General features: G+C 50.4%; 4 protein-coding genes across 4 annotated transcripts; 3 read left to right on the plus strand and 1 right to left on the minus strand.

Moving 5' to 3' along the window:
- Positions 1–1766: 1766 nt before the first annotated feature.
- On the plus strand, positions 1767–2426 carry SETTUDRAFT_103363 (uncharacterized protein; the record flags this gene model as incomplete). Its single annotated transcript, XM_008024120.1, has 3 exons — positions 1767–1916; positions 2109–2211; positions 2356–2426. 3 exons carry the CDS (start codon positions 1767–1769, stop codon positions 2424–2426), a joined length of 324 nt encoding a protein of 107 aa, XP_008022311.1.
- A 417-nt stretch (positions 2427–2843) lies between these two features.
- On the minus strand, positions 2844–5732 carry SETTUDRAFT_103000 (uncharacterized protein; the record flags this gene model as incomplete). Its single annotated transcript, XM_008024121.1, has 2 exons — positions 2844–3440; positions 3489–5732. The coding sequence occupies 2 exons, from the start codon at positions 5730–5732 to the stop codon at positions 2844–2846; spliced, it is 2841 nt and encodes a 946-aa protein (XP_008022312.1).
- A 309-nt stretch (positions 5733–6041) lies between these two features.
- SETTUDRAFT_45662 (uncharacterized protein) lies at positions 6042–8826 on the plus strand (the record flags this gene model as incomplete). The annotated part of the gene is made up of 3 exons (XM_008023745.1): positions 6042–6059; positions 6110–6283; positions 6339–8826. 3 exons carry the CDS (start codon positions 6042–6044, stop codon positions 8664–8666), a joined length of 2520 nt encoding a protein of 839 aa, XP_008021936.1. The 3' UTR covers positions 8667–8826.
- Positions 8827–13070: 4244 nt separating this feature from the next.
- On the plus strand, positions 13071–13713 carry SETTUDRAFT_102661 (uncharacterized protein; the record flags this gene model as incomplete). Its single annotated transcript, XM_008024122.1, has 2 exons — positions 13071–13304; positions 13357–13713. The coding sequence occupies 2 exons, from the start codon at positions 13071–13073 to the stop codon at positions 13711–13713; spliced, it is 591 nt and encodes a 196-aa protein (XP_008022313.1).
- Positions 13714–13935: the final 222 nt, after the last annotated feature.

The following is a 13935-nucleotide window of genomic DNA, read 5'->3' on the forward strand; positions in this document are numbered from 1 at the left end:
CCAGCCAAATCTAAGCAAAGCGTTGTATCATTTCCTTCGTAGGTGGCAAACGTCGTTCGGTAAGCGTATCGATGTATCGTACAAGCTCCTTCTCGTGTTGTGGATGGAGGGAGAGGTTGCGCACGCCATAGGCCTCAGTTTCGCCGCGGTGTCGTCTCATCAACGTCATTCGTGCTACACCATGCTTTTTCGCGATTGCTTGATACGAGAATTTATCTCCTAGTTCTCGCGATTCGATTTCTGCAATCGCTTCTTGAATCGGGTCCATATTGGTTGAGTTTTGACGCGTTGAAGTTTTGTTGTTGTGGTGGTGGGGGTGCTCAACTGGCGATGGTGCTCATCTGGTGCACGGGCACTGTAGTTAAGCCAGGCCGAAGCAACGAACCGTCCTCCGAAATGCAGGAACGCGAAGCTGTTGGACCGTAGCTCTTGTTAGTCTTTCGTCAGATCTAGCCTATGGACTTTGCCTAGCGCCCAAGCTTACCCCAAGTAGTCTTTGGACCAAGTACCATGAGGCTGAAGTTGTTGGAAGACTACTTACTTTGGAAATTGTGTCGAGGAAGGGGCCAGTTTGTCGCTCCGCTATCCTCATGCTTCATGAGGAAGTCACAGTACAACTGCAATATTTCTACTGTCTTTGTCGGCAGGGTATACTGGTTGAATATGTATATAATGGATGGGAGTGGCATGAGGGAGAGGACACAACAAGCGTATCACGACTATCGCCACCCCTAGGACGAATAGAAAGAAGGATACAAAGACCCGAATATACTCATCTTATTAGAAATGATACCCGTCGTTTTTGCATCCCCTCTGGGACCCGCACAAGCAGCTGCACAAACCCAGGCACAAGCGCGTGCGAATGCACCAGCCCAATCCTCATCTCAGAGCCAATCTGCGTCACAAACGAGTACTTCGCAGTCTTCAAAGGTACATGCTCTAGCTTCTAGCTTAGCATCAGATCTCAGTTGACAAGTCCAGTGAACCAGATTCTAATATCAGCCCCATCACCGACCTCGAACACTTTTGTATCATCTGCGCTGGAATCAGCAGAAGAGTCACGCATAGCACAGGATCAAAAACCGGGACAACTGCCACAGTCCGATGAACCAGAACGACGAGAGGATGGCACAGTGGAAGATGATTAGACTTAAAATAGCAATGATGAATAAATATACCTACAGAGGTAAGGGGGAGTTTTTATATTTCATTTTCTCTAGCTTGGGAACGTGACTTCCAGCTTAAAGACTGTATCTAGACATTGAACAGTGGGATTTTTACATATTTATCAACATGATGTGACAACGGAATTCTACAAAAATTCATCAACTGCTGGAATAGTTTCTCATTTCATTCATTATCGTTCATACAAACGTGACTTTACTGCAGCATAGTAGGAACACAATTGTGTCTGTAACAAGCCATCGAGTCGTAGTAGAGTATATCGAAACAAGATCTCACAAGATACAGCGATACGTCAAAACCCCTCGGTCTTGTACCCATTCTCCATGTCAATGCTTTGTGTGATGAAATCACGTGCTAGCGCACCACGCTAAACCCCACTTCCCTCACGCGACGCGTCAAACCTTCACTCTCGGCAACCCGCACCGCCCATACACTCTCTACACGCACATTTACTCCCCTGCGGCCCCACGACACCCAGCCACCTTTGTTTCGCGCCCCCAACTCGAGAAACTTGCAGAACAACACACATCTCGTTGCCACGGTAGCAAACTCGATTCCAATCGGCAAAGAAAGCAGCAATCATGGACCACCCCCAGACACCGCGCATCCTTGCCCCGCACCTGTCCAACTTCCAGCACCGGATCGTGCGCATGCTAGGGAAGGTAGTGCAATTGCGTGGCGAGACGGCGGTGATTGATGCCGGAGGCCAAGTCGACGTTATTCTCAACAGGGTACGTGTTTTGCATTTTGTTTCGCCATGTTCAGAAGAGACGAAATGAATAAAAAAAGAGTTGGGAGATAGTGGTGAAATCGTATTATCGGGGGTAATATATCAAGTGGGGAAAGAAATGTGGGAGGAGAAAAGGGAATGATGCCAACAATGGTCTGGATGTTATACTGACGAAGTAACAATAAAAATACAGGACTCCCATCTTGCTGTTGGCCATGCAGTTGAAATTATCGGAAAGGTAGACCAGAATTTGCATGTCAAGGTACAAGCAGTCACGGATTTCGGCACGAATATTGGTATGTTTTTTTATCGTTACCTCTTTTCTTTCCTTGGCTCAGACTTGTCTACGCTTCAAGTGGCACCCGAGAAATTGTATCTTGTGCTAGAAGGACTTGGTCATGGCAATGTGAGAGAACAGGATGACTGACGCGCACGTACAGACTTCAACGCGGCTAATGCCGTTGTGGATGCTACACACCGATACAAAGAGATTTTCTACGACGACAAATAAGGTTGCGGGGAATTGAGTACTTAGACGAGTATTCCGGGAAGAGCATGACGAGTTATGAGTGCGAGAGATGAAGACAGCAGATTGTCAAGATCTCCTACCATCTGTAGATGCAGCGAACAGCAAGTAGACGAGCACCGCAGACAAAGAATCAACGGTAATTTGACACAGGGAAGAAAGGGCTGTAGCTACAATCAAGCAATATGTATATTGAAGAAAAAAACATACCTTTTTACGAAGCTAACACCGTAATACATGTTTTTGCTTGCCAACGTATATGGTATCTTGCCCGAGACGCCGCCGCTACCCACCCAAAATTCAAGTCATGTCTGCAAATAAAAGACTCCAGTACCAGACCCTTCCTAAAATGCAGAGAGGAAAACGTGTCTATATGTTCACATGACGCATGAGGCTACAACGCTATAGCTTACTTCGGACGCCTTCAAGTCTGAACTTGACGTCCTTTAACTGTTTACCCGTAGGCTTCCACTGCTCGAACAAGGCCAGTAGCTTCTCCACTTCCTGGCCAAGTTCCTTCTTGACAACATCTTCTTCCAGTAGGCCTCTCATGGCCCATGGCAGAAAGAAGGGATTTGGACTCGTTGTAGTGGCACTTGGTTCGTACTCCTTGACTCGCAATTTGAACAAGTCTTCTTTCTTGTCAGGATTCAGCTTCTCGCCGATGATGGGAATGTTGATGCCCTGGAAGCTTCCTGCTGTGCTGGGACGGTCTTTGCTCGATGAGATAGGGAGGGATGTGGTTTCGAGGGCGTGTTGTACGGCAAGGGCATATACGGCGGGGTCTTCATAGACGCGGGAGTGGCCTTCACCGCCATAAAGAGAACCGGCTAGCGCGGGTGAGAGTTCGCGAATGAGGCCGTGGTCGGGCAGCCCGAGGTTGCGGAGCTTGAGCGTGAAGCCGACGAGGTGAGTGAGGAAGTCGGGGGCGTGGATGCGGCCGTCGACAAACACGGCACGGTAAATGTAGGGGTGTGAGAGAGTTGAGAATGTGGAGGACTGCGGGTTGTTAGTGCTTGTTTCTAAGAAGGAATAGGCATATCATACTTCGACTGATACCAGCTGGTCATCGATGCTGCCAACATACAGTATGCGCACCCCAAACCGAAGAACCTCATCCAATGCGGCGAGGTACATCTGGCTGACCAAACTCTTAGGGTTTGAGAATTCGAAGAGTTCGGCAGCGGTGGGTCCAAAGTACTTGGTCTTGTACTCAATAAAAGGCCCCATGTTGACACCAGCCATCGCACATACTCCGATCCTTGTAGCATTGACGCAGCCAAACTGAATCAGCTTGGCTACAAGCATCATGGCGACTGGCACGCCCTGAGAGTGACATGCCACGAGAATGAAGTCTGCTTGTTTGATATGGTCAATCCAGTTGAGCAGAAGCTTCCACAACGAATTGACGCGCTCAGCAATGAAGCCCTCGCCCTCCAGCGCAATTTGCTCGATTTCTGGACAGTACCCCCGCGCCTCGGTCCATTCTTTAATGGCTGCTGCCGCGGCATTGGCGAACCGGATCGATGTGCCGGTTGGCTGGCCCAGCACCTTTTGAATAATGGGTGCCGGGAAGAAACCATGGACACCAATGGCCACAGCCTTCTTGATCTTTGGCGGCGCTGGGTTGATGTGTAGATGAGGCGCTACAGGCTCACCTCCAAGGAAATATTGGCGGATCTGTTTCCAAAAGTTCGGCTGTTGCACCATATGATAGGTATTTCTGAACTCGGGTAACAGGAGATTTGGTGGCTCTTGTTTGCCCTTGCCTGCCTTCTTTGGCGTAGGCTGGGCAACCGGAGCTGGCTCGGGCTTTGCAGGCTCACGCACGGGAGAGGTCTTGGTTGGAGTAGTTGCATTACTGGGACCAGCGGTCTCTGTGGAATCTTTCGCTGCAGGCTTTGTCTTTGGCCGACCTCGTAGTGAAGCAAACGGTTTCTTAGGTGTTGTTTTCTCTTCGGGTGTGTCTTGGGGTTCTTTGGGAACATCTTGAGCTGGTTTCGGCTGCTCTTGCTCGTTGAATTGTGCTGCTTCTGGGTTGGATTGCGAAGGGGTATCAAAGACAGCCACCTCACCCACATGCTTCTGTGGCCCAGCATCACCCGGCTTCTTGTTATCATCGGGCTTACCCCGATACCAAAACGCCCACGCTGAGGGCTTTGAAGATCGTGGTGCAGGTGTGGTAGACTGATCGCCAGCACTAGGTGCAGCCGGCTCTGCGGCAGGTGCCGCTTCTTGTAAAGGTGCGGTCTTGGCCGTTTCAGTCATCTCGACTGGTGCTTCTGGCGGCGGTTTTGGTGGTGCCTGAGAAAGTTGATCTGAATCCTGTGAGTCGGCTTCCTGAGCTGGTGGCTCTACAGGAGGGGGGTTGGCCTGGGCATTCTGCGCGCTGCTCCATGTCCAGAACCATGATCCAGAAGCAGCCTTTACCAATCGGCTGGCAGTGGAGGGCGGAGCTTCCTTTGCTTGTTCCTCTTGACTGGGCGGAACTTCGGGAGCATCTTTCATCTCCGTATCCCCATCCTGGTCAGTCTTGGCCGGTACAACGCCAGCATCCAAGCTCTTTGTAGTGGCATCTGGCTCCTCTGAAGGGGTTGGCCCAGGTAAGGGTGTGCTAGAAGCTTCTTGGACGTTCGCCTTTGCCTCACTTGTTGCTTTGGCAGCATCTGTGTACCCATCTGGCCGTGACCACCAGCTCTTCCAACCCCATGTGCTTGCAGCTGCGCTTGCTTTTGGCGTGGACGGTTCTGGGGGCAGCGGAGGCTCTGGAGGGTCCTCGACGGTCGGTGTTTGTGGCTCCTCGGCGTTTTCCTGTTTCGGCGGATGCGCATCATCGACGAGGCCATCGGAAGACACGTTGACCTGAGTGATGGCGGCAGGTATGATCTGGCTCTTGCTCGAACTGCGCTTGGTGAGGAACCGCTTGGGCGACTCGTCCTTGGGCGTCTTTGCTTCCTCGCCCGGCAGCTCGTTGGTCGCGCCGCCGCTCACGCCGATGCTCTCCTTTGCAGTCTGAACAATGGGCGGTGCCTTGGAGCGCCAGCTGCCCGTGCCCGATAGCCACTTCCTGCCTCTGGGCGTCTGCGAGCCCGTCGTGGTCGGGGTCGTGCTGCCGGTCGAGGGCGCCGAGCCTGCTGCCGACTTGTCTGGGGATGCATTTCGCAGGACTCTGCTTCCACTGGGCGTCGTGTTGGTGGTGCTGGCGGTGGTGCTGGCGGTGCTGGCGTCGGTGGTAATGGGCGCAGGCGGTGGCGCCTGCGTCTCTGGCTTGGACTTCTTGCGTAGGTTCATGCCTGCGGGCAGCGGCGACGACGAGAGCAGGCTGAAGGGCCTCTGTGCAGATTGTCAGCGCAGACTCGACATGTGGACGGAGGAAACGATGGAGTGTTTACCTTCATCCCGAGGATGGGCCAGGCACGCGCAGGCCTAGCCGGCTGCTGGCCATGACGCATGGTAGTCGTCCCGTGCGCTAATGCTGTAGAAAGACATGGGGGTCCACACATTCTGCCACCGCCCGGCCGCAGTAGTGGTAGCCGACGCCCTCCCAAATTTTAGTCGGCGAACTTTTGCCCGCGCCATCACCACTCCCATCCCGCAGCCATGGCGATCCAGAAGAAGGTGCGCAGCCACTCGCATTGCACGCGCGACACCAGCTAACATGAGCCCAGCATGGAAAAGGCCGTCTCGACAAGTGGTACAAGCTCGCCAAGGAGAAGGGCTACCGCGCGCGTGCCGCCTTCAAGTTGATCCAGCTGAACAAGAAATATAACTTTCTGGAAAAGAGCAAGGTCTTGATTGATCTTTGCGCCGCGCCCGGATCATGGTGTCAGGTCGCTTCCGAGGTGCGAATCGCCTGCGAGCAAATTCATGCGCCAAAATTGACACTGACACCTCCAGGTTATGCCCGCAAACTCCCTCATCGTCGGCGTCGATCTCGCCCCAATCAAGCCTATCCCGCGGTGCATTACCTTTCAGAGCGACATCACAACGGACAAGTGCCGAGCGACGCTGCGCCAACACCTCAAGCATCTCAAGTGCGATACGGTGCTTCACGACGGTGCCCCCAATGTCGGAACTGCGTGGGTGCAGGATGCCTTTACCCAGGCTGAGCTTGTGCTGCAATCCATGAAACTGGCAACCGAGTTTTTGGTCGAGGGCGGAACTTTTGTCACCAAGGTCTTCAGATCAAAGGACTACAACTCGCTGCTCTGGGTTTTCAACCAGCTTTTCACAAAGGTCGAAGCGACAAAGCCGCCGTCTTCCCGAAATGTATCCGCCGAAATTTTCGTCGTCTGCCGTGGCTACAAAGCCCCAAAGCATCTTGACCCCAAGTTTCTCGACGCGCGCAGTGTCTTCGCCGAGCTCGCAGATCCCACGCCTAACAACGAAGCCAAGGTTTTCAAGCCCGAAGTGAAGAAGAGGAAGCGTGAGGGTTATGAGGAAGGAGACTGGACACAATTCAAAGAGGCTCCTGTGTCTGAATTCATCCAAACTGTCGACCCCATTGCCATGCTTGGTGGCTTGAACAAACTGAGCTTCGATCAAAAGCCCAACGGCGACATTGCTGTCGCTACCATTGACAAGCTTCCAGAAACGACCAAGGAAATCAGGGAGTGCTGCGCCGATCTAAAGGTCTTGGGCCGAGCCGACTTCAAGCGCCTTCTCCGCTGGCGACTTAGAGTACGCGAAATCTTTGGCTTCGCGACAAAGAAAGCCAAGACCGAGGAAGACAAGGCCAAGGAGGCGCAGGAAGGCGACGAGGTTGCCGAGGTAGAGTCCATGGATGAAGAAATGCAAATTGAGGAAGAGCTGGAACGTCTGAAGGAAAAGGAAACAAAAGCAAAAAAGAAGCAGCGTCGCGCAGAGAACGAGCGCAGGCAAAAAGAGATTACTCGGCTGCAAATGAACATGGCTACACCGTTCGATATTGGTCTGGAACAGGTTGGTCCGACCGGCGAAGACGCCATGTTTGGCCTCAAAGCTGTTGACAAGGCCGGTGCTCTCAACAAGATCGCCAGGGGAAAGATGGCACAAATTGTGGAGAAGGAAAAGCCGGAAGAGGTCGAGGAAGAGCCTGAAACTGATGATGAGGAAGACCGGCTCGAACGAGACCTCGATGCCATGTACGGTGACTACGTTGAGCAAAGATCCGCTCGAGATGCCAAGTACCGGGCAAAACGCGCGAGGAAACAAGACGACGATGGAGAGTGGAATGGATTTTCTGACGACGACAAGGAGCAAAGCGATGACGATGAGCTTGTACAAGACGCCGACAGCGACTGGAGCAGTGATGAAGAGGATGGACCGAACGAACTAATCACCGATCTCGACCGCGAAGACCAGCCTAAACAGGGTCTCACAAAGCGTGCTGCACGCTTTTTCGATCAAGACATTTTCAAGGACATCGACGGGCTCGAGGATATGGACGAAGATGATGATAGTGGTATTGATGTCGAAGACAGTGCAGGCGTGAAGAAGGAGTCCGCTACCCCCACCCGTACATCTGAGAAGGAGTTGTCGATTCGAACAAGCAAGAAGACTGCTCCACCACTTGCAGCTTCCGATGAAGATTCATCCGATGACGATGATGACAAGATTGAAGAAGTCGCGCGCGACGAAACACAATGGGAGCAGGACTCTATGCCCATGAAGAACGGCAAGCCAGACATTGACATTATCACGGCGGAAGCCATGACACTCGCTCACCAAATGGCCACCGGCCAGAAAACAAAGTACGACCTTTTGGACGAATCATTCAACCGCTACTCTCACCGCGACGTGGACGGCCTCCCCGACTGGTTCCTCGATGACGAAAACAAGCACTCCAAGCTGCAGCGCCCAACCACGGCCGCAGCTGCCGCCGCCATCAAGGAGAAACTCCGCGCGCTCAACGCCCGGCCCATCAAAAAGGTCCGTGAAGCGCAAGCTCGCAAGAAGTTCAAGGCTGCACAGCGCTTGGAGAAGCTCAAGAAGAAGTCTGCGCTTTTGGCTGACGAGGAGGGTATGACGGAGAAGGAGAAGGCAGCGAGCATCGCGCGACTCATGTCAAGAGCGGCCAAGAAGAAGCCCAAGCAGAAGGTCAGTGTCATTGTGGCCAAGGGTGGCAACAAGGGTATCAAGAACAGACCAAAGGGTACAAAGGGTAAGTACAAGATGGTTGACGCTAGGTTGAAGAAGGATGTCAGGGGTGAAAAGCGGGCGGCGAAGAAGCAGAAAAAGCGGTAGACAGACTTTGATTTTATGAATTTTTTTTTTCGCTCCTCAGGACCAGTAGTTGCTGTTGAGGGGTCTCCCGGCACCTCGTTGTCCACGATGTCTGTATACCACTGTTGGATGGGAAAAAATGTGCTGTTTTATTGCGCGATGAGGAAGTTCAACGCGTGCCCTACAAGTGAATAGACTTTTTCCCAGCACGTATGCAAACAAGCACCAGCGTACTGTGATGTGAAGGATGGACATGATTCAGCCCACGACTTGACCTAATTGGAAATTCAGCATGAAACTCAAAACTAGCAGGACGATAGTTGAGCAAGAGCAAGAATAAAAGCTCGGCTGCAAGTCGCATGCCAGCTATCTGCTCATCCAAACCGCGCTTAGACTAACGGGAGAATATTTTCTCCGATCTGTACGTAGATACAACTCCTCTAGTAGACAGTTGCTAGCTGTCCATAAAGTACGACACTGTTTCATCTGGTAGTTATCTAGCACTCTTGGGTTCAGACCCTTCTACAAGACCTTTTAATTTGTCGCGGCAGTGTAGATTTTTGAGAGACTTAGTAAGCTAGAAGGCAAATGACAAGAGCAAAGGGTAATACCGCAGCCAAGAAAGTTCAATCTATATTATGTTCATTGATCTATGTTGCAAACTTCTACCCATCAGATCCACTAGTACCAGAGCCTCTATTCTACAACGAATACTCCTCATGAAGTTTGGGTAGCATGGTATTCGCCTGGATAATAAGAGTTCCATCACCAGCTTAATCTTATTGTCACACTACAACTCAACCTGGAAGTACCAGGTCCCGTCAAGACGCGGTAGATGTAGCGATCTTGGCTGTAAGAACTAATCTAACAAGACTAGGGTGTGAATCTAGTCTAATGAGAATCAGTCTTTACATTCCCATAGCTTGCTGATGAAATAGCTCTCTCAGCCCGACGTGATCGCGTTTGGCAACGTGGTACGCAACTACCCGTTCCATAAGCTTCCTAACCACTGGCTCTGTCTTAGTTGGTGACTAGCAGAGTGATGAAAATCGCTCCCTTGCTTAGTCGGTCTGTCACCACTATCAGGTTCGTTATATCTTTGCTTTCAGGCAATCCTTCTTCAAAGTCTATGGAGATCTCCTTCCAGACCCTAGCGGGTAGTGGGAGAGGTTTCAATAGTCCTTGTCTCTCTTCTCACTATCGCTTACTCGTGCCGCACAAGTCGCAGTTCCTGACCTACCTTCAGATGTAATTCGCCGTTTCTAGCTAGAGATAGTATCTCTTGCGAGTATCTTTTACGTCACCTCTCTCCCTGCGCACCATGTGACAAGAAATTCGTTGGTCTCTCGGATGATCTGGGCGCGCATCGGCCCGCTGTACGGCATGTTGTACAGCCTCGTATTTAAACAAGACGAGACTATCAATAGCCTCTACAGAGGATCCAGTTGCAAACATGATATGCTTGACTGTAGAGTTCTGCAGGAAATTTACCGAGTGTCACAAGCATACGAAAAACGGTTAGTTAGGGCTGTAACTAGGCATGTATGTTAGTATAGCTTTAATTGTAACAAACGGTAGACTCTAAAGTGCGGGCATCGGGCCATATGGATAAATTTGGGACTAAGTAAGTCAAACTCTTCGCGTCGTATCTACAAGGACCCAGATACCGCGTTTGTATTGGAGTTCTGCGTATACATGTGTTCGACTGTAAACGGGCTACGAGCTGGTACTTCTGCAGTAACGCTTGCACAACAGACCCTTCGTTCCTGTATTAAGAACCTCTGTTTTACGAAATGCACCGCTGCTTTTCGCTCTGTTTTGGAAGCGGGGCCCAAATCGGGTTAGTGAAACAGAGCTGGAGATGAACAGAACAGGCCTTGACTCCACCCGTGTATGGAAGCTGCACTTCTATGCAGAAGAGCTTGATTACGTATGATAAGCCATGCATACATAGGGTGGCAAATGGGTAAGGGTTATTATTTTGTGAAACCAAACTCCTACCGAGGTAAGTTCAATCACCCTTCCCATAGGTATAGCAAGAACACACGTTACATGGTATTATCACAATTCAGGCTCTTTTGTAGCGCTTAGCATAACATTTGTTTTCTCTCCAAAAGCCATGTAATAGGCTAGAGCATTATGCACAGAAAGACAGTGGCTCGCTATGCACATTGTATTCGGTGTTTCACGGAAGTTAGTGCTTCCACTGTACAGGAGACCAAGTCGATTCATCTCGGTGAATAGGCATATTCTGTCTACTATAACCTGACTACAGATGCATATATCGAATGTAAGCACCCTATCCAGAAATCGGTATAATCGAACCAATCAAATATTCGGGTGTGTATAACAGAGTTTGGAAATGACATCAGATTGCGCCTGTCCAGTTATGGTTCTTACTCCAAAACCCCCCGACCGGGGTGGCGTTCAGAGTAGCCGACAATATGATCACGAACATGTTCATGTTAGCAGATCGGTGAAATAATTCTTTGCTGTTAACACATATATAAGTCGTAGTTTCTACCTCCAGAAATCGACATTCCAATCTTAACAACACAAGCATCCAATTCCAGCATCTAAACATCAAAACTTCTACTTCTTAACACCTTAACTCCTAAGACAATCAAAATGCAGCGTGAGTTCCTTGTTCCTGTTTTACCGCTTCCTCTTCTCACAGGCTGATATAAAATCTACCTCAGTGTACTCCATCCTCATCGCTCTTACCTCCGTTGCTGGTCTCGCCGCTGCGATGCCTGCTGAGGGTTTACAAACTCGTGCCATCTCCGTGGAACAGGCTGCTAAAGTCATTGCTGCCGTTCAGAAAAGACAGAGTGGTGGTTGTGTGGTATGTCTCGGGGCTTGTGGAGCGTCCGGTACTCTAGCTGGGTGTGGACAATGCTGTGGCCTTTGCGACAACGACCCAAACATTGGTTGCTAAGGGCATTTATGGTCAATCCTTCCCTTAGAAAAATCAGAATGGGATTAGCTTGGTATTCAAGATGGCATTTTGCGCGTTCTGATAATCCAACATTATCATCAGGTTTACGGATTATCATTGTCTTGCTTGTTGAATGAATCAAATTCGAACACATCAATTAGGTGAAATTTCTGACCAATGTGACAAGGCCTCTATCCATAAATTGTATAACTACATATTATTCCTTGGTGGTATACCTTCCGCACTAAAGTTCACTATTGTATGACACTGCCTGGAGTCGCTAAGACAACCCCATCATCTTTCAAACGTTCTCTAGTGTTTACTTAAAATCATTCATCTTTGCCAATATGAATTATGCATATTACTACCTCCTTGTCCATCTAAGATACATATAAAACCTCACCGCTGTCATATATTGTGTAGCATGACTACTACTTGAATTTTTGCGAGTTAACTGGGATAAGGGAAAATTGATGATTCTAATATCATGTATGCTACGTATGATCTTGTTGCAATCCTGTGGAGTTTCTTCAAGATAGATTGATGTTCCCATGGTGTCGTGGTCGTGAACATACGCCTATCCCACAGGAGGCCTACTACGTAACAAACAAAACAAAATTCAATCCTAAGCAACTAGCGAGCGATAGCGAATTTCCCAAGATATTGAAACAGCACGTGCCAGACATCAGTAGATACGTCTATTAGATAGCGCCGCGTGCAGTACAGCCGACGTTGTGATGACGCAGAAGATCTCGAGCAGCAGCGGAGTCGTCTGCACCACTCATGTCCTTCATATTACCAATGCCGTTGCTATGAGAGACGAGTGACGTACACCAAAGCGAGAGCACCGCGGAGCACTTTGATATCTTGGCGTTACCCTGCCCATCTACTCGACTTCATTATACCAACTTAGCCCCGAGGCAGATTGAGGTCTTGCACATGCCAATTCACTATACACCGGCTAATCCTGATGCGTGCAGCCAGCGATATTAATTTCGACACATGTCTGGGTTCTGTACAGAGTCGCGGAGTCTGTGGTTGAGGTACTTAGCGATGGTGACGTCCTAGTGATGCTGTCCAATAAGCATCTCGCTAATTCGGGCATAAGCCGGTTCACGACCAGCCTCCATCGCAAACAGTGGCATCGGCGCACAGACACGGCGTTTGCCTCCTTGCCAATGAGAAGAGTGGTGAAAGGCCAAGTGTAAAACATGTTGCGATGCAATGACGCACAAGTAGACAACGCTGCCTCGCCGAATAAAGGCGCCAATGGCGAGGCCAACAGTCTCTCTCACCTTGCTTGCAACAACGCGTATTAAAACCCCCCATCTACTTGCCCTTGCTTTGAACCTTTCTTTCCCCTCTCCAGCATGTCCATTCCCCGTCTCTTTGCCTCTTCCATCACCAGAGCTGCCTCCAGGCCCCACATCACTCGCGTGGTAGTAAACAACAACAAGTTCGCAACAGGCCGTATCCGCATTGCAGCCATGTCGACCATTTCAGAAGTCATTACCAAGGACCATCGTGAGCTCGAGCAGTACTACAACGAGGTCATCAACTCGGACGATGTCGATCACCAGACCCGCTTCGGCAACCAGTTCACCTGGGAGCTTGCCCGCCACTCGGTAGCCGAAGAGCTGCTTGTCTACCCTGCTATGGAGAAGTATGTCGGCAAGGAGGGCCACGAGCACGCTGAGAAGGACCGCAAGCAACATCACCAGGTAAGATGACTCGGCCCTACCATCATGCGGAGCCAGGCTAACCCGCACGCAGGTCAAAGAGTTCCTCAAGGAATTCCAAAACATGAAAGCCACCGACTCCAACTACGTGCCCAAGCTCAAGGAGCTCTGGACCTTCCTAGGCGAGCACATCAAGGAGGAGGAGAGGGATGATCTGCCTATCCTCGAGAAGGCGCTGTCTTCGCCTGAGAACAAGGGCGCGTCAGAGAGCTTGGCCAAGAACTTTGGACGCACAAAGATGCTGGTACCGTCGAGGAGTCATCCCAGCGCCGGCGAGAACCCGCTCTTCGAGGGCCCAATGGGCATGCTGGCTGCGCCCATCGATCACATTGCTGATATCTTCCGCAAGTTCCCCGAGGGCACCATCAATCCTAACCCCTCCACAAAGTAAATCGTTGATCGATGCGGAGTTGTGGCGAAGCTTATGACACCTGAAACGGTAATTCAGATAGCTTATTATAGCATGAAACTACTACAAAAGTAATGACACATGAAAATACATTGCCATTGTCTATCAAGCCGTGACGTCGCGCTAATTCCACTCTTACCACCAAAGGCCGCGAGTTCCTTTTTCTTTTTTTGCCCAGCCTAATTACACCTTAACGTATGAATT

The sequence above is a fragment of the Exserohilum turcica genome (assembly GCF_000359705.1).
Source record: "Exserohilum turcica Et28A unplaced genomic scaffold SETTUscaffold_11, whole genome shotgun sequence".
Lineage (NCBI taxonomy): Eukaryota > Fungi > Ascomycota > Dothideomycetes > Pleosporales > Pleosporaceae > Exserohilum > Exserohilum turcicum.